This window comes from Streptopelia decaocto (assembly GCF_964273445.1).
Source record: "Streptopelia decaocto genome assembly, chromosome: Z".
Lineage (NCBI taxonomy): Eukaryota > Metazoa > Chordata > Aves > Columbiformes > Columbidae > Streptopelia > Streptopelia decaocto.
In genome coordinates, this window is record NC_138657.1 from 63,642,641 (window position 1) to 63,668,074 (window position 25,434).

The window sequence follows — 25,434 nt, forward strand, 5'->3', positions numbered from 1 at the left end:
AAAATGAGGATTCAGGTGTTTGAAAATGCTACCTAAAATGTGAATAACCAGGCAACAAGCATTCTATATGTGGCTCAAGAATCCCTGAACTGCAAATCTAGAAGCTAAAAGAATATAGTGGGCAAGTATCACCTTGTTCTTATATTCAACACAGTAGCAAAACAGTGGGCTTACTATGGCCTGCTGTCAGAGACAGGGTATCAGGACTCTGGTCACATCTTCTGTTACATTCTTATACTTTGTAGAATCTGTTCAGAGCAATGTGTGTCACAGTAACACACTTTAACACGGGTCAAATCATGATACTTTTTGTGCTATGAATGTGGTTCACACTCAGACCAGGCTTAAAACCACTGACATCTACAGAGCTGTCAAGAACTGCCATGCTATATCTCAACACTTCCGTCTATCAGCATTATGCAGAGACACACTATATGCCCCATTCACAATGTTGGCTACCATTTTCTGAAACACACTTGACAGAGAAGGGGAGTTTTCTGTGAGATTTCCTGGGGCTTTTCTGACTTCTTTCATCAACTTTTTTCATCACAATGTTTGCCAGTCAGTTTTGAAAGGTAGGAAAGCTGCATTAAAACACAAATGCCAAGTCCCAGCTACATGAGTTGTATACTGTTTGAGAAAACATTTTATTCACAGTCTTGTCTTTTCTCATAACACAAATAGATATTTCAAATATCAGAAACATGTTAATTATAACTTTACCATGACTATGAGATTTTCTGAAGTAGGGCCCAGTGCTTCCAATGACTCTGGTTCATCTGTTGGCCTCTTGTAATGGAAAGCTGTTCCAGCAACATCAAACTTTCTTGGCCAGTCAATAGTCCAGGCACCATTAATATAGTAGTCATCCTCTTCAGATTTTAAAGCTTAAAAAAAAATACAAGCCACCTAAAAATTGGAAGCAGCATTTATAATGGAGAAGCCATTTCAAATTAATCTACTAATCTGTTAGAACTATGTGAGCTTAGCTCAACATCACTATTTTTTCAAGCAATATAAAACCAGTCTTAGTCAAAATATCGCTCATGCAGTTTGACAATATTGCCCCTGCAATAACCTCCAATGTGCAGGTATACTTTGCAGATTTAAAGATAGAGGTGCTATATGGAACAAAACAGAATGCCTCATGCAGCTTGCAATACACCTTCAATTTCCAAACATGTGCAATGTATGCTATGTAAGGTATATGCAGGTCTCAAATGTGTAATCAATTATCAATCTAGTCTTTGGATTAATAAGTTGGGGTATGGGATATGTAACTCAGATAATGTACAGAGGTAAAAAAAAAGAGAAGGAAATTAGAATCTGACGTATGGTCCCAATCAGCTGTTGCTTTGTCGTCTTTGTCCGCTGGTTCTTTTTCTCTTCTTAAAGTGTAAGTCTAAGACATTTCTACTACAAACCCAAATACTAGATACTTAAATATTATAAAATGTTGTATTATCCCTAATTTTCAGCCTTAAACCACAAAAATACTGCAGATAAAACATTAATTATTTAGCTAACCAATCAATTAGGCTGGACAAGCACATACTGTTCAGGGATCTGTATTTGATATTTTATTAATAATATTAGATTAAGCTTCTAAATGTGAAAATAACTTTGTATCTTAAGGTGACTGTTCTGTTAATTAGATATTGACTTCTTGACTTAAGGTGAAGATTATCAAGTTATTCAGTATTCATATTTACTTCAAATAAAAACATGTTCTTAAAGGCAAAATTATGGTTGGAAATATATGATCAAACAGCCATGTCATGTTCTGTTGAGACAAATAACTGACATTACTGGGAAGGGAACAAACATCACAATCATAGGGAATAAAACAACTTACGGTCAAGCTTTTTTCTCAACTACATCTGTGTGAACAGATGGTTTATCTTAAACAGTTAGGGAAAATGTCTTGATGCTCAAATTTTTTAAAACAGATCAGAGAGCATTTATATGAACAGGAGATAGCTGGGGAGGCAGTAATTTTCTGTTGGTGACAGCCATATTCAGCAGGGATTAGTAACCATTTCCATCAGTAACATAAGGTCTGAAAAGTAATGTCTTTCCATAGCATGAATTTTATTCCACTGACTTCCCTGGGTTTACTTTGGAAACGGTCATGTGCTTTGGGTGAAGAAACTAGTGCTGACACATTCACTTATCTGGAAGTCTCAAAGTAATCAGATTTCTTATTGTCTGTATAGGTTTTGTAGTACAAGGAGGAGATAGTGAAAAAAGTAGATATAGGAGAACAAGACAAATTGCAATCAGTACTGTACCAAAGAAAGGAACAGTACTTCACTATTTTACATGGGTATATGAAATAACTGTTACAGCTGAACATCAGCATTTTGTTTTATTAGCGGTCCTGTTTCCACATAGCCAAAATTTCTATCCAACCTGCTTTTACAAAATCTAGCTTAATTAAAAGCTCACAGGGTCTCCCAAAAGTACCAGGACATATTAAAGTCTCTCTTACTGTGCCACTCAATCCCAAACATTTTCTTGTCAGCATGTCTAATATCTACTAAGAGCAAATAACAAAGTGAATTATTTATTTATATTATTTGAGGCATACAAACAACAGTGAGATATATAAATGAACACAAGTCAACATCCTATTTTTACATACTTAATAATTCTGAAATTATATGCTATCAGTTATATGTATGTTATTTACACTTAAACCAATGAATACCCAGAAGCAAAGAAGTTCCTTTTTCACCTCTCTGACTGCCAAATAGAAGTATATTTGCATTCTATAAACAGATTTACCTAATGTCAGTTGTTAAGCATAGGTGAAGGCCACGCCATTGTGAATAGGATTCCAATAATATAATTACATGACAATGGTGATGCAGTGGCATAATGCTATTAGCATATGAGACAGAATGAACAAGTTAATGTCCTAATTGAGTCCTTTGTGAGAACATCAGAATGGAGGAAGCCCATAGAATATTAGCACACAACACCCTGTTGCATAAGGGGAATATAAGGGAAGACATCACCCCAGATCAAGCCGTTTAAGGCAAGATAACAGCATTACCAAATACACACCTTTTCAGCAGCTCTGGAAATAGGTATTTTGTTGTTGCTGTCTTATTTTATGGACAGATCAGTTTAAAATGCCAAATTATTATTAGCCAGAGATGGGAAGAGAGGACAGGCATTGACTGGGCTAACTGAATTGCCAGCTGTCTACCTGCAGCCTAAACTTGAGGTCATGGCCTGCAAAAGAATTGGATCTTAGTTTCTATGGAACCATGAGATGTTTATTGCGAGTTCATTTAAAGCCTGCTAACTGAAATTAACAAAGAAGTCAACATGACGGCTACAGAAGAACAGAGTTGTTTTTTCTTTTTTGTGTGTGTATATCCAAAAGGAAAAATTGATTTCTTACACTGTGATCACATATTTGGCAGCACTACACATAAAATATAAGTGCAAATGGTTATTTTCAGCTGAGTCAGTTCTCTAATCTGGTTCATGGTGTGGCCACACAAGCAGTTGTCCTGGAACAGAAGCAACTCCATAAAGACAGGGAAGGAGCTGTGAAGTGGACACTGCCACTAAAGAAATATCCATAAAATATCCTTGAGGTATTTATTTTAACATAATACAGTGATTTTTAACTACCATTGCTCTTGTATAGTTCTTTTAAGGGAGCAGACAAATTAGAAGCCTTCCTTTTCCCAGAAATAGGTGATACTAAACCAGGATCTGGTCCACACTCACAAAATAAAACATCCCATTGCAAAATTAAATGGTCTCTGTGACTTAGTAAGATTATCTTTCATTAGGCTATAGTGGTACCTTTGAAAGTTGGAAACACAACAAAACTAGTGAAGGAGAAGAATCCCCCATTTGTGTAGTCAGGGCTTCTTGTGACATGAGGTAAGGCTGTGAAGGGAGAGCCTGAAACTGAGGAAACCCCTTGAAATTGTGACAAGCACATAAAAAAAAGTGTGTATGCACCACTTTAGATTTCTGGACAGATTAAATAACAATTAAGTTGCCTGTATTTTTTATTTAAGAAAGAAAATTACATTTTTCATTCATTTTATACAGATGGTGCCAATCTAAATGCTTTTCCTGACTCATTATCTACTTGAATTACAGAAGGGTGGAGGCAGGAAGAAAGAAAAGTAGGCATCCAACAACAACAGGTATAATTATTATCAATAGAATCAATTTAGGACTAAATGTATGTAGGAGGATAATTGCCCTTCTAACTCACACAGGCATCAATCCTTTCCAACATGTTAGTATTATATATACATACATATATACTGACTACATGGAGTACATACTGACAAAAGTAGTCTCATCAGCTGCTGTTCAGCCTAAACAGGTTATAGCTTTTGGTTGTGCTAATCTGTTAAATTTGTTGTACAATTAATCAGCTCTCGTATCTATTTTTTACTAGGAAATGGGTGTTCTTGCACTACTTTGAGCTGACCTATATACAAATCAGGGTACAGAGACTTTCAGAAATGCATGTCCTGAGTTCAACAAAGCCAGATTTGTACATATCAGTATTAAAAGCAAAACAAATCAAAACAAAAAACGGAAAGCAAATTTAGCTGTCTTTAAATAAAGGAAAAATATGGGAATTTTAATTTAATTCTGTGCTTTACAACAGGCTTCCTGAATGAGCTCAGTTAAGCACCTAGTTTTTCTGCACCTCATTTGCCTTATCTATAAAACAGGGACACCATCTAGTCCACACAACATAGCAGCACAGAAATACTGTGCAATTAATACATTAAATTGCCTGAAGATACGGGGACAGTATTGTTAGCATTTAAGTAACTTAGTAACTATGGCTGTGGATGTGGATGAATAATCATTCCAATAATAAAATTGTGGTTTAGAAAGTTTATAATCCCCCAAGATCAGAGACTTCCCAGATGGAAGACGTTACCTCAGAGTGGGACAGTAGATCATTTGAGTGTTGCGCATCCACTTCAGCTCAAGCCTGAGACCATAACTATAGCAATGCATTTCATTAGCTCCATTGAAGAGAATACATCCTAACCAACTACTGCAACTGTCTGATCACAACCTAATATCAACAGCTAATTATTTCCTCTGCTGCTTCTATGGCGTGTATGGTTTGGCCAAACCAGAAAATGTACCTTCAAATCACAACATTAACTTAAAAACAGTCTGCTATTTAAACTATGTTCTTACCAATATAGTTCTTTGACATTGCCACTTCTCTTATTTCAATGTGCACAGAACCTCTTGGAATTTGAACCACTTCCATATAGCCTACAGGACAAAGGTAAATTTTATTTGTTGTTGTTTACATTAATCAATATTAGTCATGAAATGAATCATTACTGAATTATTTACTACCAAAAAATTAATATGAGATATAGGTTTCAAATGCAGTTGAACATTTTCTTTCATGCGATATAAAGAAAAACTCTTTAAATTTCATACAAAAATTTGAAAGCGAGAGCAAGAACTTACCATGTACTCAGGAATTCCTTTTTTTAAGTGCTAACAAAGTCTTTCCAACAGTGTATCACAAGTAATTAACATATAAAATGACCATAGAATCACCAGATAATTCAGGTTGGAGTGGACCTTGGAGAGTCATTTAGTGCAACTTCTGCAGCAAGCAGGGCCAGCTAGGAGACCAGACCCAGTTACTCAGCATTTTATCCTGCTGGGTCATCAAAAACTCTGAAGGTGGAACTGTAACACCATTCTGGGCAATGTGATCCACTGCTGGATTGTCTTCCTGGGGAAAAAGCTTTCCTTCCATTCACTCAGCACCTGTCTTGTTTCCATTTATAGCCATTGTGTCTTCTCCCACCATGTACACATCACTGTGAAAAGCCTGGCTCTGACTTCTCCATAAACTCCTCATAGATATTGGAAGGCCGATACCTTCTAGGTCCCCACAAATCTCCTCTTCTTCAGGCTAAATAAGCCCAGTTCTCTCAGCCTTTCCTCATGGAGGTGCAAGCACTCCAGACGCCAATCATCTCTGTGGTCCCTCACTGATCCAATGCAACAATCCTTTTCCTGTATTTGGGAGCCCAAAACTGATAACACTAAGACTGCAAAAATAATATTGTCTTTTTTGAGCTCAGATTCAAATGAATTGCCCTTACACATTCTCTGAGCTCTTAAAAAGACGAACTTAAAGAGACATTTCTGGATTCTTTCTATTCTAAAATTTCATGTATGACTAAATATCAGATCATACCATACACATTAAAATCATACACAGCATTATTCATAAAGTGCATTAAACACCAAGTATTCAGTAATGAAACTTGTTGTATTTGACATAAATCCAAACTAATACGGAAAACATAAACGATGAGGCAAAAGGAGTCAAAGTGAATGATCAGCAGTGATGCCATGCTGGAAATCAATGCGGCACTGTTATTTGCTAACCAGTCATGTAAATGTATTGTGCAATAGAATGGACATATATGTGCATACCTCCTCTGGGCAATGAATCATTGAAGAAACCTTCAATGGCTTCACATGTACTCCCATCTCCCCCACAAACACGGCATCTATCTTCCTTAGCATCAGACCCCAAAATATTGTCACAACCTACATGCTGAGAACAGATAGGAACAAATATTTTAACAGGATTATGGTTTATTGCATCACTATCTACATAGTTTTTTTGAAGTGTTTCTCTCAAGTCTGAAATATTCAGTTCTTCTTTTTATCTACTCCTTTTTTGATAGTTGTTACTGTTAAGTGGGCTTTCCCTTACCAAATCAAGAAATTTTGAAAGAAGAACAATGCACATCTTGTGTTGTTACCAAATCTTGATTAATAAGTACTTTGCATTTCTGCTGTGACTTTCAGGAAGGGATGTCACAGTGGTTTACAAACAATGTAGTTACTAAAGTTATCAGTAAATGATTACTGATGGTTTTATTTGATACCACAGCAGCTAGCTGTGTTCCATCTATTGCTTTGTTAAGGTAAACTTTTGCCATGTGTTACTTAAACATTTACGCAGCATACATAGTACTATTGTTCCCAAAACGATTTACAGCTTCATAGACCATATTTCCACATCCTCCAGGCAAAACTTGCAATTGTTTTTGTAAGTTCAAATGTAAAGTGTAAATGACTTCACTGTAAGAATGAATACAGAATGAAACTTAGTGAAAGGCTGAATTACATGCTGTATTAGATAGGATTCAAAAGCCTTTGGAAAAAAGAGTTGCCTGTAATTGATCATAAAAAGTACATTGCATTTCTGATTATCCACTTGAGAAATACAAGTACAGTGAACAATTATTGATTGCCTATAACTTATTGATTCAACCCATTACAAAGATAATGAAAACAGAGGCAGCTGGATCCTTATAAAAAAAAAAGAATGAAAGAGTAGGATGTAAACAGAATGAATGCTGCAGCTTGCCAATCTTTTCCAGGATTTATACAAAAAAGGATGTAGCTACATAACTATGTTTACTGTCTAGCACTATTATCTACCATCTTACAAACAGGCAATACATAGGTCATAAGTTAACATACATAAAATAATTGACAAAATAATATTATTCTAAACATTTACACTTTGACTTTCTGATTGACCAAAAAGACAGAGGCTCAATTTTATTACATGGCTCTTCTCCACTTGAGATTTAGTCTGATTCTTAGTTTGAAAATATTTCTCAAAACTACTACCATCTTCTGTATAAAGTACACCAGAATTCCATAGGTTATTTCTTGAGCTTTCTTTTTTGTTGTTGTTAGCTTACTAATACATGGCAAATGCTTTTGTTCTCATTATGTTATTCAATAAACATACATCTTCAGCCCTCCATTTAGCAAATAATTAGGCATCAGGTTAAGCTTTAGTTATGTTAGTGGTTTCAGTGAAATCAAATAATTTTTAGAGTCACCAGAACTGTTCAGAGTTCTAGACTTAAGTGAAGCAGTAAGATGTATATAACCAAAAATGTGGCACAGACCTCCAACTCTATTCAAATTCATGGAATGCAGTTCTACAGGAAACTTTAAAAAGAATCTGATTTTTAGTAAATGACAAATACTTGCATCTTCATACATATTTTCCTAGAACTACAGAGCAATAGTGACAACTTTTTGTTTCAATTATATTAACAGCAGAATTATTTGAAACAGGATGAACTAATTAGAGAAAATCATATTTATACATTCACATTTTCTGCCTTTCAGCCAGAGTGTTGTCCTACTGCCCTTTCCACCAATTCAACAGAAACCATAAAGCAAGAAAAATAAGGCAAAATGAAGGATTCTATGAATGTCTGTGAGAAGCTACTGAAATTCAAATTTTTGTCTAATTTATGCAAATATCTACTCTATATTTTATTCTCAATCTTACTTTTTCAGTAACAACTTGACCTGTCAAAACTCCTGTTTCATAGAAGTAAAAAACAAGTACTGTAACTAAATATAGGAGGCAGCAGACACAACAATGTAATCTATAAGCACTTATAAAACATTTGTAACCTTGCATTCTCCATTGATACAGATATCCAGTGAATCAGCATTGCACTGAGTCCCATCTATTACTGCAGGAGCACGTTCAGTGTAAAAATTATAACCTTCAGCCAAGCAGTTTAAAGCACATGGTTTAACCCCACCTGGATAACAGAAACAAATGAAAAAAACCCAGCATAAGTCTTGAAAAGTTTACAATTAGTTAAAAATATATATGCATAAACAGATCCAAAATTTGTAATCTTATCTCATACCTGACACATATAATGTATACACTTTATTTAACTTCCCTTTATTGATTTCTCTACTTGACTCTTCTTTCTTGCAAAAAAGATTATTTCGCATAGTAAGGTATGGCAAGGTTGGCTCGCTCCATAATGATTCCATTATGTTAATACAATCCTAATGATTATTGAACAATTTAAAACAATAAGGATACCACTTCACCATTTGAAAAACAAGAATAACAAAATAATGTAGAGCTAGAAGTATATCAGGGTAAATTTCAAAACCACTATCAGATTATTTCAGTGAGGAATTTAGTCCTATTGAATTACACTACAGCTCAGAGCACATGCTCACAATGATCCTTTTTAGGCTTTTATTATAAAAAACTAAGAGTAAAACCATTCAAGTCAATGAAATACAAAAACACAAGGAAAAACATGGACTTACTCCCTCAGGGTTTAGAACAGGAAAAAAAAAAGTAATAATAAAGGGGCAACCTTCGAACTTCGAACAACAGATACATAACTAAACTTGATTAAACGGTCTCAAAAATTAATTACAGCCCTCTTCCCTGCTGCAAAATATCATTTTGTTTTACAGTGCAATTATCTATTATTCAGTTATTGAAGTAGTATTTAAAGACATTTATAAATGCTTTTACATCTTTCTCCTTTTTCTAACATTCTGACATTAACGAAGGAAAACATTGTGAGGTTTTTTTATACTGAAATCATCACTGCAGTATGAAAGGCACTTAGAGATCACCTATGTAATCTCTACTTCTACTGCAACTGCAGGTGGAGAAGGGCTCTGTATTTTTAAAGTGGAGTCCCTACAGCAATGCTCACCCACCTTCACAGTAATACAAAACTCTACCAGTATAGAGATGGCTCTCCTAAAACATTTTCAGCAATTGACAAAAGTACAAGCTTAGCAAGCTTAGCTCATTACATTTAAAAAAAAAAAACATTATATTTACAAACATTACTCTCTATATAACACGTTTATAATTTTGAAGACTTCACATACAATAACAGTTTTGCAAAACTAACCATTACCTCCAGTGTAGGGCTTCCAGTTATAATACTTTCCCCGGAAAGGCATATTGTCAAAATCCGCACATTGCTTTTCTCGAAAATCACGGGATCCTGAAGGACATGGCTAAAATAACAAAGACAAAAACAAAACAAAACAAAACAAAACAAAAAAAAACAACCAAACAAAAAAAGCTTACTTTCTTCCAAGTATCAACATAAAAAGAAATGCTTATATTTTCATATTGCAAACATAATCATGCAAGAGACTAGGAGGTGGTTCCAAGCTTTAGCTCATGGCTCTGATTCTGAAACTTGATTTATTGCTTTACAGTTGAAGAGTCTACTTTGCATACTTAGGCTGGCATGAAGTAACTGAACAGTTTCCATAACCCTGGACAATCAGAATCATGTAAACTATGCTTCATTATCAATCCATCAACTACGTCCTTATAAATACACATTAAAAACAGTTGAAAAAAAAAAATTAAAAAAGACTTTAAGGCTCAGTGATACTGTACCAAGCAGCTGTACTGAGACATGTTATTAAATCATTTAGAAAAAAAATTAAGACACTTTCTAGAGAGCTATATAATCTCTGCTTATTGTAGCCTTGCAAAAGGATTGTGCTAAGATTGAGAATGGGAATAGATGTCATATTTGACTTGGAGTTTTAAGTCTCTGAGCACAGAGAAGTAAAAACTGCCTTCATTTAAATTTTCATTTCTTTGCATTACCAATTACAGAACTGCAAAATATCTTTTTTACTTGGCATAAGGGTAGATGTGAAATTCATCTTGGAAGGAATTGTAGGAAAAAGAGGATTCTTTGCTACTTCTTATATTTTTCATCAGCAGGTTCAAACCAATAAAGATGACCATCTTGAATACACTCAGAATTTAGATAGCACATTAAACATTGTTATCAATATTTTAAGAACCTGCTGAAATTGCAAGCTTCATCACACAAAGTATTTCAAATACAGATTAAAATAATTTTTATACTGAAGGAGGAAAAAAAAATGTTTGCCAGGAATTACTATTTTATGAGCAAGAGTTCATTTTATGGCAGCTTTACTTGTCTTCATATACATCTAAGCCAGTCAGCAATTTTCAGGAATCTGAAATGCATTCAAGTGAGAGGGTTGCAATAAACATGCATGATAAAAATGTACTGCACAATGAAAATATTAATAGAGAAATTATGATTCTCAGTATATATTATTCAAGCTCCTGTAACAGACAGTCCATTTTAATTTCATTCAGAAACTGCAAATTTTTTCTGCAATGTTGAAGCTGTTGTGATATAAGTGAAAATAATGGACACGAGACAGTATTTAAATTTTAAACTTTCTTTATAAATCATTCTATTATGTTCTTCAAATTAAAAATACCTTTTTAAACATAATACATTTACCAGTAAAAAAAAAGTAGTGTTACTGGTTTGATTCAATAATCCTTCAGATCTTAACAGTGACAATACAAAATAACTGTATGTAAATAAAATAAGAATTTTATTCAGTTTTTTAATAGTAACACAAATTAAATTTGCCTCTTTGCATCATATTCTCCAAGCAGTAGAATGACCAGCCTTGATCTACCATAGCACTTAAGTCTGAACCTCTCTGATATTGGCCACTGCACCCTATTCTTCAGTCCCACTTGCTTAGGTACAAATTCATGGCTGCTATTTTAACTGTATCAATTTCCCATTAAAAGTGAATTGAATCACCCTATTCTCTCCCCACCCCATCCACAAAATCCTTTTTCTAAATAGTTATACTAGGACAAAACAATAAAACATGAAAACTCGGAAAGAAGGAGTAAGACTCCCATATTTACAGTCTTAAAAAAAAATCTTGCAATCTGATCTTTGAGATATAATCTTAGTTCTCCTGTTTGATGCTGACCTTGGGTATATTTTGAGGCAACAATATAACTTCATAAGTGATCTTGATGATGGTAAAGAGTATACCCTCAACAAATTTGCTGATAACACAAAACAGGAAGGAGTAGTTGATACACCAGAGGGTTGTGTCCCATCCAGAGGGACTTCGACAGGCTGAAAAAACAGGCCCACAGAACCTCATGAAGTTCATCGAGTAGAAGTGCAAAGTCCCGCACCTGAGGAGGAACAGCCCCCATGGACCAGTACATACATGCTAGGGGTAACCAGCTGGAAAGCAGCTTTGCAGAAAAGGTCCTAGAGGCCCTGGTGGACACCAGGTTGAACATCAGCCAGAAATATGCTCTTGTGGAAAAGATAGTTAATGGTGTCCTGCCTGCATTAGGAGTGCCAACAGCAGGTCTCGTGGGGTGATCCTTCCCCTCTACTCAGCACTGGTGAGGTCAAACCAACAGTACTGTGTTCAGTTTTGGGCTCCTCAGTACAAGAGAGACATGACCATGCTAGAGAGAGTCCAATGAAGGGCCACAAAGAGCCTGGATCACCTCTCATAGGAGGAAAGGCTGAGAGAGCTGGGACTGCTCAGCCTGAAGGTTGAGAAGGCTTAGGGCGATCTCATTGATATGTACAAATATTTGAAGGGAGAGTGTAAAGCAGATGGAGTCAGGCTCTTTCCAGTGGTGCCCAATGATGAGACCAGAGGCAATGGGCACAAATGGAAACACAGGAGTTTCCTCCTGAACATCAGGAAACATTTTTTTACTGTGAGGGTGACCAAGCACTTGTACAGGGTGCCCAAAGAGGTGGTGAAATCTCCCTCCTTCGAGATATTCAAAACCTGTCTGGCCACAATCCTGGGCAACAAATTTGAGCAAGAGGGGCTGTACAAGTTGATCTCCTAAGCGAAGTCAAGTCTTTCTTTCAGTCTACTAAATATCAATTCAGTTTCCACAACAATTTAAACGGCTGAAATCACTATTTGTATTCTCTTTTCTTTTTGAACACAGGTCTGGCAGTCTGACAGAAAACCAATTACACATAGGTATCCATAGTCTGGAATCTCATTGCTGCCAAGAACTGCAGACAAGACTGCGAATACCTGGGAGCAGCTAAAGCAACTGTGGGAGCAAAGCTCCTCATACAATGTTCCTGCCTTCTTGATATTTTATCTGGTTTTCCTAGTCCTGCAGATTAAATTCTGGTTTCTGATACTTCAAGTACTGTTAAATTAGTTTCACAAACTGATACATCAATGATACCAAAGTTTTTACATATCCCGCTGTTTTTGGCTTAAAAAATGTAAATCCATCAATCCATAGGCAGATTTGGCGACCTTAGCAATGAAATATTTTGACAGTTTAGTGGCTATGTCCTCTCAGTGAATACTGACAAAGGCTGACCCTTAGTCTTGGGATCTTGCTCTTTCTCCAAATCCTTAATTTTAATTCAGGTTTCATGTAGATTCAATGAAGTTTTCAGGCAGTCCTTTTGATGACTGCAATTACCAAATGGCAGCCTGAGACCTGCACCTTTATGTAATCTGAAGCAAAAATGCAACCTGTGGATTCGTTGCTGTACAATTTTCCTGTCTTTTTTAGTATCTCACCAATACCTGAGAGGAAGTATAAATACTGGCTATGACCTCAAGAAATGCATTAGAAATCGTAGGTATAGAAATGCAAAAACATTACTGAAAGGTAAGCAACAATTTGCATTTGCAATATTTGTGCTCTTTGGCACTGTCTCTTTGTGTATGTACTCTTCTCCCAAAGTAAATGTGCAATAAATGTTTCTCTTTATTGGGTAAGATACTTCACTTTTTTCATGCAGTTACAGTACATGGATAACTCTTGTCAAGCAACAGCCTGCTTGCATTTCCAAATACACTTTTAGGAGACCGCAAATCATGAGGCAGGAACCTAATGAATGTATCACAACTTAAAAACGGGTCTGCAGAAGGTCCCAAGAAGATGATAGTGAAATAATTGAAATTGAGTTTAAAAAAAACATTGAGTTTAATAAGAACATAAAAAAACTAAGACTGAAGCAAAATTACATTGTCTAAAGAGTGTTAATGAATCATGGAACTAATGTTGACATGACATAAAACATCTTTTCTCACAGAAATCTGTTTATCTTGGAGCTTGAAGTCAGGCAGACTCCAGTAATTTAACTCATTGTGTTTCCTATTAACAAATGGCTCTAATACATCTCACAGAAGATGAGAAACAGCCAAAAGGGTGACAGCTGAAATTCAGGTATTGTTCCAAGATGTAGCTCCTCACATGAACGCACTTTAGAAAAAAAAAAAGAAAAGGCTTGAAAATATTAAAATTATGAAAGCAAAAAACAATATATGTGAATGTATGCATAATGCAAGGAACCAACAAAAGCCCTTTGCTTACATTCTATTTAGAGAAAAGACTGAAGAACAATAATCTTTTCGAAGTATGCATACACACCACATACTTGTACATAGATAAACCATTCACAGAACTTGTAAGCAAAACATGTTTCTTATATATAAAAAAATTTGGAGGCTTTTACAGTTTTAGGTGTGTATCAAATTAAGCTTCACATCCTATACATATTTTATATCAGACAGAGTTACTTTAACTGAGTCACTATGTGCTTTGGGATTCTATTAGCATTTGGGTTTTTTTAAATTAAAAATACTTTGGTTGGGAAAATATATGTATTTTTTGTTAAAGATGGTGTGGCTGGTCATAGAAAATAAGCTTCTGATGAGCTTGTTCTTTCTGCCACCCTTTTGTTTCCAGAACTCATTAGCTAATGTTCTTTTCTGCTGATCTCAACGTTTCCATTAGCGATGCCTTTTGAATTAAGAAGTCATATACGGTTTTGGAAGTGTTTGAAGAGAAATAAGCCTAGTAGGAGTGTGTGTGCTGTTTCCAAAGAATTAAAATAGTCAAAAGAAAGGGCAACAGAATAACTTATCTCTGAAAGAAAAATGAAGTCAAAATGGGGGCTTTTTTGGTTTATGAATAGTAGGAGCTTTAGGGAGTGCTACATTGAAAATTACAGATGTGCAATGAATGTTGACACTGCAAAAACAAAACAAAACAAAACAAAAAACTTCAACAGAAAAGATGTACAAACAACACATTTTTCATAAAAACAATGACAGACTTGCATGCTCTTAACGCTTACATTAATCAAACATACTATTCCATTAAAAATGTCAAGCACTAAGGACTATCATAAATCTTGAAACAAAATTTACTAGTCTCAGCAATTCTTAGTTATGTAGAACCCTAAATATTACTATAAAAGAAGTAGACTACAATTGTCAAAGCCATTAAGGCAGTAAATTTGAACTTCTACAAGTAACAACATGTTTATGCACTGGAAAACCTTACCCCCAAAATATACTAAAAAAATTATTCACAGTCAAACCGTAAGAATAGCATTTCCAAATTGCTTGGCCAAAGTCTGCAATTCTTTTAAGACCTAGTCAATCAAATGCAAAGTTTCCTTTCCAATAGTTTATTTAAACTATTGATTGAAATCTAAGTAAAGGTAGAGAGTGAACAGTTTAGAATAAAGGACTATAATTTTAGAAGATTTTTACATATTGGAGCAGTCGTTTGTAATTAAGCAATGGATGCAAATTGCTACACTTGAGTAGGAACAATCAACTGCACAAGAATGAGCTAAGAGATGACTTCCTAAATAGCAGCTTTTTAGAAAGGGATTTGGGCATTATGGACAAACACTGACTAAATAAATACTGTCACTCCTGTAAGAAAAATTAACACAACAGTAAAACTAATAAGTTGAATCCCATCACTAAAATGACAGTTGAGTTTGAGGTTATACTTAGCTCTGTCAGGCCTCAGCTAGAATCCTGGGCAGAGGTTTGGTCACCACACTTCAAGATGATGTGCACCACTGGGATCCCAAACGCTATTAACAAAGAGACTGTCTAGTGTAAAGTAGACTAAGAATAGATACGACAGTAGCCTGCAAACATAGGGGAGGCTCCTGTGGAGGGAACACTATCAGCTGCCTTCTTACTAGGGAAAGAGTTAAGTAAAGGTCTTAAAGGATGGGAAACATACACTATCGTTTCTGAAAACAGTCCTTACTGTAAGGATATTGAAGAATCCTAGTGGTATCTCCTGCACTGGAACTTACTTCAAAACAGGTCAGCTTCCTAACCATCAGTTAGGAATCATTTAACAACAGATGATTTTCCTTTGATCCAGGCAATAGCCTGAAGGCCTCTCTCAGATACCTTCTAGATGTTCCTTCTGTGACCCTATGAAGTTCCTCTCGGTATTAAACAAAGAGGGAATATGGGAAGCAAAACCGTCTAAGAATAAAACTGTCTGAAAAGTGTCTGACAATAAGAAATAAAATATAAGAATGAAAAATAATCTAGTGACATTTCAATGGTATAATTAGGTAGCGATATGATTATTAATTATATTTTTAAAAAAATTAATGTTGTATATTTGTGAGGGAGCAGGATTATATATCATGTATACTTTCTTGTGTACTAGTTACTGTGGCAGATGTTAAAGAATATTTACTGGATATAAACATTTTAAATAGGAATGCTTGGACAATTATCTCACAAGAGTCATCAAAGAGTCAAAGGAGAAGGACACCAGTGTGCCAATATGAATTTTTTTAACAAATCTTAAACTGCATGTATAAACTGAAACAGTGCTAATGTAAAAAGGTCATTATTTTAAAAGGACAAATAGGATGTTCTAGGATACAGTTTGCCTGATATCAATCCCAAATAAACAGAAAAGTTGGCAGAGACTTGATTGATACAGGTTTAAAAGAAATATGAGTATATATAGAACAGTATTTTGTATAAGAATAGCTTTTATCAACTAAACCCTTTTACAATTCCTGGCTAAACTGAAAGGACAGTGGAATACAAAATATAATTTGAGTTTTATAAGGCACCTAACTTAGTAGTACACAAAATCCTGAAAAAAGAAAACCAGGAATAAACCTGTAGTAGTTCAGGAGAGCACAGATTCAATTTATTAAATATTGACTGACAGATTTCAATAGACATATTTGAATAAGGAATTATCACTTGGTGAATTCACAGGTGAATTTCCTATCAACTGTAGGAATAAGAAACAGACTCAGTGCTACTCATCTTTTTGTTTGTGAATTTGAACTATGGAAAAATGCCTCACGAAGTCTTTCAATTACCAAAAAAAACATTTGAGTGAAATAAAGAGGAAATATGAATGACAGCAGATCACCTGAAAAGCTGAGTCCATTCAAATGAAAACTGCGCAAAGACAGTCAAGCGCAAAGATATATATCTACAGAAAAAAATAAGATAGCATGGGTGATGCACTCAACACCCGCGTGACAGATGGCCAAAGTTGTAGAATGCTGCACTGTAATTTGGAAACCCCTATGACTGGAAAAGTTTTACAGCTCCTACTGGACAAGCAGCTCAGCTTCAGTTTGTCTTACAACAGTGATCAAAAGGCCTATCACAATTCTTGGCTGTGTGAAGAGAGCAGCTGTGATTGGCAGTAAGAAAGTAATTTTTAACTGGGAAACTTGTAATACTTCCTAATAATAACCTCCACAGAGAAGTCTCCAGAGCTAATACTTATGATAATTAGTAACAATCATAAAACCAAGTATTTTTCAAGGGATCAGAATATTAACTATTGTATTTTTTCCTGAAATATATCAAAAGATAAACTGGTGAAATATCAGCTTCAGGCACAGACTCTCCTACTGTTACAAACTTTCTTGATTTAAGAAGAAAATTAAGACAAATTTGAAGATAAAATAATATGAAAGCCTCTTTATGTTTGTAGTGTTAACGACTTGGAGACTTACTAGTGAAATTCTTTGTTGGTGTGCATTTTTTTTCTGGATCAATTTTTAACTTGCTTGAATTTCTAATTTAGGTTCATAATTTGATGTTATACATACATAATCTGCCCCACCCCTCAGTGGTAGTTCATTATCTGATGGACTCAACTCTAAAATAAAACAGCATGATCATTTTGGTAATACAAGAACCATCAAAATAGCAGGTTTAAAACACACCAAAAGAAATAACATTTTCCCAGACTGTATAAGAGGATTGTATAACACATTAGTAGTGGAAGTTATAGAGGTATAAAAAGGGTAATAGTTTTAAAAAGTGGATTAATGGAGGATACCTCATTTGTGGTCGTTAATGTGGTACAAGTACAACATGGAGCTCAAGAAATCTTTAGACATTCATTTTCCGGAAACTCATATAGTATATCCACAGAAAAGTTATGCCTTGGCTGCAAAAGTTTATAATTTCTCCTTACACGCCTGTTATTGGCCACTGCTGGGTGGCAAGACCCTGGGCTAGAGAGACCTTTGGGCTGATGTGGAATGTAAATATTCACCTTTAACATGGATGCAGCATTCACAGCTTTTCTAAACTGGGAAAAAATGCATCCATTGCTGCTAAAATTAACAACAGGAAGATTACAGTGTTACAGTGGAAGAAAATTTACTTACATCAGTATTACAGGAGCGATACCGCTTCCTTTCTCCAAGGCAATATTTGCCTCCACCTGAAGGCCTGGAAAAACATGTTTTACATGTTAGTGTATGTATTAGTACAAACACAAGTTCCTGAGATATACTAATGCATTATCAGTATAAATACAAGCCCAAGAGATATATATCATATAATGTACAAATAAAATTAAAAGCACATGGAAGTTTTAAGTTGAAATCTTAAAATATTTTGTTAAGAATTGTAGTATTCACTTGAATTAGACCAGATACAAAACAATAGTGGGTACTTGAAAATCATGACTTATGCAGTATTTATCTAGTTTGCAAAGATTCCAAGCACTACACTTTAACTGTATTTTGAACATTATAAAAGGGCATTGGTTTTAATTATTTGCTTGCTTTGTAAAACTAGCATGAGAAATGTGTAAACAATCTATACGATACTTTTTTTTATCTTCTCATATTACACTTGAAAATATAACAAAATGAAGAAACACTGCCTCTTAAATAGCAGAGCCAAAGGCTGCCTTTTCTATTTCAAGAATCTGATTCTGATTTAAATTAAGTAGTATTAAATCTGAGGAAACTCCAAGTAAGAAGGTTTCTATTAGCGTGAATCAGATATTGGCTCTTAAATTCTTGAACTGTTCAAGAACCTTATCTATTTTCCACAGAGGTCAAATAATGAATTAATATTGAGTTAAATTGAAAATTAATCAGATACCAGCTCTTTGGGTCATAACTAATAAGCAGAAAGGGGCAGGGGAGGAAAAGGTATTTGTATTTGTTTTGTAATAAAAAAATAAAATAACTTACAGTTAACTAAAAATAAAATCAACACTACTTTTCACATTACAGATACTTAGCCAGGCAACGTTATCCTTAAACCTAAAGGATTTTTTTTCCTAATGCAAGTATACATCCCTCCATGCATTTGCTTGCTGTACTGTTAAACATTTAAAATTTAATCACCTTTCAACATACCAACCAATATAAATGGTGACAGGAGTAGTTAAAAAAATCTTACGAAATTACTCATGCTCCAAACAAACGTTTCACTAGCATTTTTACATATTGCTGTGAAAAAAATAAGGAATTTAGTATTCTCTCAGTAATATAGTCTGAGATGTTACTGATGCATATGGATAATTTTTGCTTTTGAATCCATTCAGTGAGTAGTTCTATTTCCCAGATTTGATAGTTATTGCAAATTATAGGAGGTGAACAGACCACCTTAAGCAGCAGTAATGCAACATTATGGTGTCTGTCTTTCAGAGTACAGCAGAAAACTGATGTACAGACTGGCTTGCAAAACACGGGTACAAGCAACAAAGAACCTAAGTGTACAGAGAAAAGATTAGAAAGGATTGACAAAAGCCACAGAACAGATTTTCATAAAAGAACCACAGAAGCCTAATGTTTTCAAGAAAAAGTGCTCTTAAAAACTGGTAATGGTGATGGAAATAGTGATTAGGGAACACAACAAGAGCAAAGTATTGAGTAATAAAACTACTCTTTCACAAAGACCTATAGCTGTGACAAAGTAAACAGAACAAGGAAAACAGCAACAGAAAAAAGCAGGAAAAAGAAAAGAGCAGGAAAAAGAAAAACTCAGCAACAAATGTCAATAGAAATAAGTAAGTGGTCCTCATCTGAGAAGTGCTAGTGACAGACAGAGGAGTACTTACCTGACAGACCCTTTCTGGAACAATGCTCAGCACACTGGAAAGCAGACAGATGACAGGACCAGTACAGATACACACAACAGACCAAGGGGTAAGGGAGAAGCTGGCCCCTCTTGAGAGAGAGTAGATGGACCAATAGGGAGTAGTGGCAAGGAGAGAATTCACTGAATTGTTTTAAGAGTCAGTGGGAAGTCACAACTAAGTGTTCGGCACAACAACATGTAAAAGTATCATATGCAACATATTATTACTATGTTTTCTATGTAAGCAGCTCTACGCAAAAGCTTGCAATACCATGTTGGGGTTTTTTAATAAGTTACTGGCAACAGTTATTTTATATCCTGGGCAAGCATTAGAGGTAATATGTCTTAAGAAAGAGGAAAAAAATTTAAAAAAAAAAAAAAAATCTATCTAAGGCATAATTTAAATATATTTTGCACGAAGAGCAAGTTGCAGAGAGAAAACCATCCTGGTTACTGCTAAATATAAACATAAATCCAGCTATCTTTACAGTACATAAGACACTAAAAATGTCAGAAATATGTCTAGTGAACTTCTCCTGTTTAAGTGTTTCTGTCCGCTATTTTGAAGACAAATGTTGGCAAACTAGCAAAACATTTTAACAGATAACATGTGAAACCACAGTTTTGAATAATTTCCAAATGTCTTTTTGTTGGCTTCGGCTTACTTTAGCTACTTACGCTGGACTGTCACAGTGTCTTATAGATGAGGAGACTCCTCCCCCGCAGGTCCTGCTGCACTCTCCCCATATTGACCACGGACCCCAATCCCCATCTATGCTCTGGGGCCAAGTGCCAAAAGGTACGCACTCTCCCTGATAACACCACTGAAAGATTTCACAAAAAAACCACAAAATTAGCTTCCAGGCTGACAGAGTTATCAGGACAGAAAAATAAAAGGGTGAGGCAATGACCAATTATAGGCATTAGCATTCTCTGTATAGATAACAAGACTAATATTTTACTTCTTCTAGCCTTGTTTAGACATTGGTGAGGGTGTGTGTGATTTGTTAATTGTCTTCACTAAGTCCTGAATTATAGGTCCCTAACACACATTAGAAGTTAAAGCAAGCTTAAAATAAAGATTTTATTTTTTTGGTCATCCATCCTCCTTAACGTTACACACTAAAAGAACTGCAAGTTGCTCACATTCTTTTAAACATTGAGATTCATTTCTAAGATTACTTCTGGAAAACACCCTCCACTTAGGATTCATGTAGGGTCTTCATTAAGCAAAATGAAAAATTCCCCCCGATAGTATTTCTTAGAATGCATTCTCTTAGATTTTAAAAATTTAAATCTGGATGAGGCTACAATGGAAGAAGAATTCGTTGCAGTACTTAATTTATACTAACTTCATTTATACTAAGCCTACAGACATAATAATAGTAGTGCCAAAGCATTAGACATGGTACAGAAAATCATTATATAACAGTGACTGGCCAGTTGTTCAGAGACAGAATTAACATGCATATTTCACTCATGCAAACATTTAAATTTGCAATATTGTTACTTACATCCAATTTACAAAATGTCAGACAATTCACACAAATGGCTAATTGTTAAAACAGGTTTATCATTTCCTTGGTCAGACACCTTTTTTAAACCATTCAGAAATAAACCTAGAGTCCATAGTTTGATCCACATTCTGGTGTCTACTGCACCACTGAGAATCTGGAGTATGTTAGTTAGATAAACCCTTCCCACAATAGGCTTAGGCAGCAGAGTCGAGCATGGCCTCAGGTCTACAGTGCCCTGAGCCTGTAAATTTAACTTCCAAAACATGGTCATATGCTGTTCATCTCCCTCGAATTCCCATAACAGACACGATACTGACCCTTTCTGAAAAGAGAACCAGATAACTTCTGTGTCCAGAATCAGCCATATGAATTTGACAAAAGCACTGAGAAATGCGTGGAAGACATGGAAACTTAGACATATCCCTGTGCACCCATAAGCACTACTGGAACACTCAGTGTTGACTTTACAGTAATATTAATAGGTACAGCAAAGCTAACTTTTCTCTTGAGTCCTAAGGCTTACTTAAAGACTCAGTCCCAGCAATGTGGGACATATGTAGACAAGTAAATACAGCCACTCACGATGACCTGAATTACTATAGATTTTTCTGAATGCAACTGAAAAGATAATTTGACATTCACTCGTTGATCAGAAAAGCAGGGGTTTGGTATTACAATGAGTTGTACAGAGTGTCAGTTAAAGAAAATTAATAAAAATATATATTTTTTTTAAATTAGAAATTTCATTTTGAAGAAAAGGTACTTCTATGATAGATTGTCAAATGTGCCAGAATCTAAGTGTGTAGATCTCAAGAATGTACATTAAAATGATATATTAACATTAAAATGTGTAGCTTATCAGTAAATGCACCCAGACACAACATGGTTTTGCATATGAACAGAGGCTACCACTGAATATACCACATTAATAAGTGAAACCTGTAGCATTATTTTTCTAGCCATATTCATTCTTTTTTCTCCTCTCAGAATGTTTTTATCATCGTCCATGACCAAATGTTTTTATCCTCCATGACTTCTTCTTTTCTCTGTATGTGCTGTACCTGTTATAATCCAGCACATTTTCTTATAAGCCTCATCCTCTCAAAAAGCAAGCACTAATGTGTCTACAGAACAGATAAAGCAGACTACTTCAAATCTGAAGTACAAAATGCACTACCTTTTCTACCAGGTCTGGCCAGGACAGAGATTTCCTCATAGCAGCCCATGTGGTGCTGCATTTTAGGTTTGTGACCAGTGTGGATAAGGCACAGATGTTTTGACTGTTGCTGAACAGTGCTTGCACACCATCAGGGCTTTCTTGGTTTCTCAACTTGCTGCCCAAGTGAGCAAGCTGGGGGTGGGAAAGAGGTTGGGAGGAGACACAGCACAGACAGCTGACCCAAATTGACAAAAGCGATATACCATACCCTATAGCATCATACTCAGCAGTGAAACTGGGGGTGGAAGTGTTTCCAAAGTAGCCACTGCTAAAAGACTGGCTGTGCTACAGGCTGCTGATGGGAGGTAGTAAGTGATTTGCCTCTGAACTCCTGTTCACTTTTTCTCTTTTCCTTTCACTTACTAAACTGTCTATTTCCATACTTTTGCCCTTCTGAGTCTCTTCTCTTCCCTGGGTGGGTAGCGAGCAAGCAGTTGGGTAGAGGCCTGGCTGATGGATGGGGTCAGCCCAACACACCCTTCTTCAGAGCAAAAAACAAGGACACAAGGCTTCACAGAAAAAAGTAAGGCTACCCTTCGTGGAGTTCTAAATTTACAATTTGGAAGTTTATGCCAAGCAGGCATCCATCAGGTGAACGTACACTTCATATGGAGCTTCTTTTAAATCCAGACTATCACTGAATGCCTGCATAACACATAATGCAGTCTCTTTAGTAAACCTGCATTTTTAGCTATTATAATATATCTACACAGCACAGCATTTTGCAATGCCTCTAATGGTACAATTATGATGGAGAATGAAGTATTTATGTGAATTACACATGAGGGATTAAAATCTTCTGGTTTTCTTCTCATTACAGTTATAAAATTAGTGATAATGAATTTATTAACTAAAGACAGTAACCTCCTTGCAGCATTCTTTTAAAGATGCAACACAAGTACATGAACAGTAATCTAACACTAAAGTCAAAAGCTAAAAATTGAAATGCTTCTAAGAGTAAAAATGTAGGCTAATTACTGAAAAATACATTCTATATACTACAAACACGTCAAAACCAAAGAAATGAAAGACACTCAGTTAAAGTTAAACCCACAAGAATATCACATAAGTAAAACATAACATGCAAAAAAACCCCAACTCTATACTACTATGACTGTATACAATATGCAGGTGCATTTTACCTGCTTTATTTTTCCAAAGCTGTGTAAAACACCTGTACTCTATGATTTCCAGTGTCATACATTGTCTTCCACATTCCCATAGTTCCCGGTAAAAACTCCTCAGGTGATGTTTTTCCTTCTCTACTGAAATTAAATCTGAGGACTTAACTTTCTAGTGAAAATGCATCTTTCACTAGAAGCCATTGATACACAAAATCTGTCAGAGTAATTCAAAATTATAAAAATCTTCATTACTCTAATGGGACTACAGAAATATGCTTCCTCCACAAATTATAGCAACCTCATCTGGTATGATGAGGTAAGGACTATTAAGTAACCAGTACATGAAGAAACGAGAAGGTGACAATTGTTTTAAAAGAACAATCCTTCATGAAAGGCTTAGAACTGAAATGTTAATTCTTCTCTAACACTCAATAAATAACATTCAATTAGTTCAACTAGGTGATGCACTTGAATATGCATAAAATGTGCAAAAAACTCTGAATAAGGTAAGCAGTCCAAAATGTTTTGTATAGAGATCATTAACAATAAAATAAAACATGACATTGTGACACATTTGAGATTGCTTTTATATGAACATAAGCTTTTCAACAGAACTAAGATTTATGATAGTTTGCTTTTAGGAAACTCAAGCAGCAAGTACTCTAATATTGCAAGGAAACTGATTTCATGTTTTGTAGAGGGGAAAAAAAAATTCAATTTAAATTTGCCATCTCAGTTTTAATAATGTATTTTTAATAATTGCCTCTACAAATATTTTGCAAGAAAACGTAATGTCCAATAACAACTTAAATTATCACACAACATCGCTATTTAAACTGTCCTTTCAGGACATTGAATTATCACTTTTTGCCCACTCAGCCCTCATTTACATACCTAGTATGAATCTAAACAACGATGTTAGAAAAGGTCACCTTTTCTGTTACTTTAAATTCAAAGACAAAATAAACATTCCTACCAGTTTTGTCTTATTGATTTTTATACTCATCAGAGTATTTATAAAAATCTATCAGTTAGTTTACCTTCACAAACACATCTCTGGGAATAGCAGAGAAACTTCATGTATATTGAAAATTATTATTACAAGTTAGGAAAAAGAGTACCTTTTTGAACTCAGCCGATATGTAAAACCCTTCACCAAAGCATGAACATATAAAAGCTTCAAAACAGAACAGATATACAAGTTCCATCAGTAGCAAGAAACCACTCTATTCTCTTTCCCTGTATGCAGAAAACAGCTGAGTAACTTTTATGGAAAACACTCCAAAAACCTTCAGGCATAGGCAAGACATCTACTCTGGAAAATTTCAACCCAAAGAGTTAAATGTTTGGCACATTTATATAAGCAATTGAAAGAAGGTTTCATAACAGAGTGTTAAGGCCATTTTAATAGTAGAAATCCCTCCCAACTCTGCCAATAAGATATTAATGCACACTGCACCAGATTTTGCTTTAATAGTTATATTGAGTTTACATTAATGTAAATAAAAGCAGAAATTGACCCTACGAATATGAAGAAATACTCCAAGATCTTGTTATGCTTTTAGAGCAGGTAACATAATTTATTTCATATTTGGACAGAACCCAGCAAAACGTGGCCTAATTTGGTTGGGGCCTTTAGGTGTGATTGCTACACAAATGCAGTAGTAGTAATAGTCCTAGTAGTAGTAGT

General features: G+C 35.1%; 1 protein-coding gene across 1 annotated transcript in view; it reads right to left on the minus strand.

Moving 5' to 3' along the window:
- ADAMTS6 (ADAM metallopeptidase with thrombospondin type 1 motif 6) overlaps positions 1-25,434 on the minus strand; it is a 152,743-nt gene that overhangs the window by 33,906 nt on the left and 93,403 nt on the right. Inside the window, exons 13-19 of the mRNA XM_082074507.1 lie at positions 20,563-20,708; positions 18,174-18,237; positions 9,777-9,879; positions 8,500-8,633; positions 6,478-6,601; positions 5,206-5,286; positions 724-887 (exon numbers count right to left, since the gene is read on the minus strand). Coding sequence (XP_081930633.1) covers positions 724-887; positions 5,206-5,286; positions 6,478-6,601; positions 8,500-8,633; positions 9,777-9,879; positions 18,174-18,237; positions 20,563-20,708 — 816 coding nt within the window. The remainder of the gene's footprint in view (positions 1-723; positions 888-5,205; positions 5,287-6,477; positions 6,602-8,499; positions 8,634-9,776; positions 9,880-18,173; positions 18,238-20,562; positions 20,709-25,434) is intronic.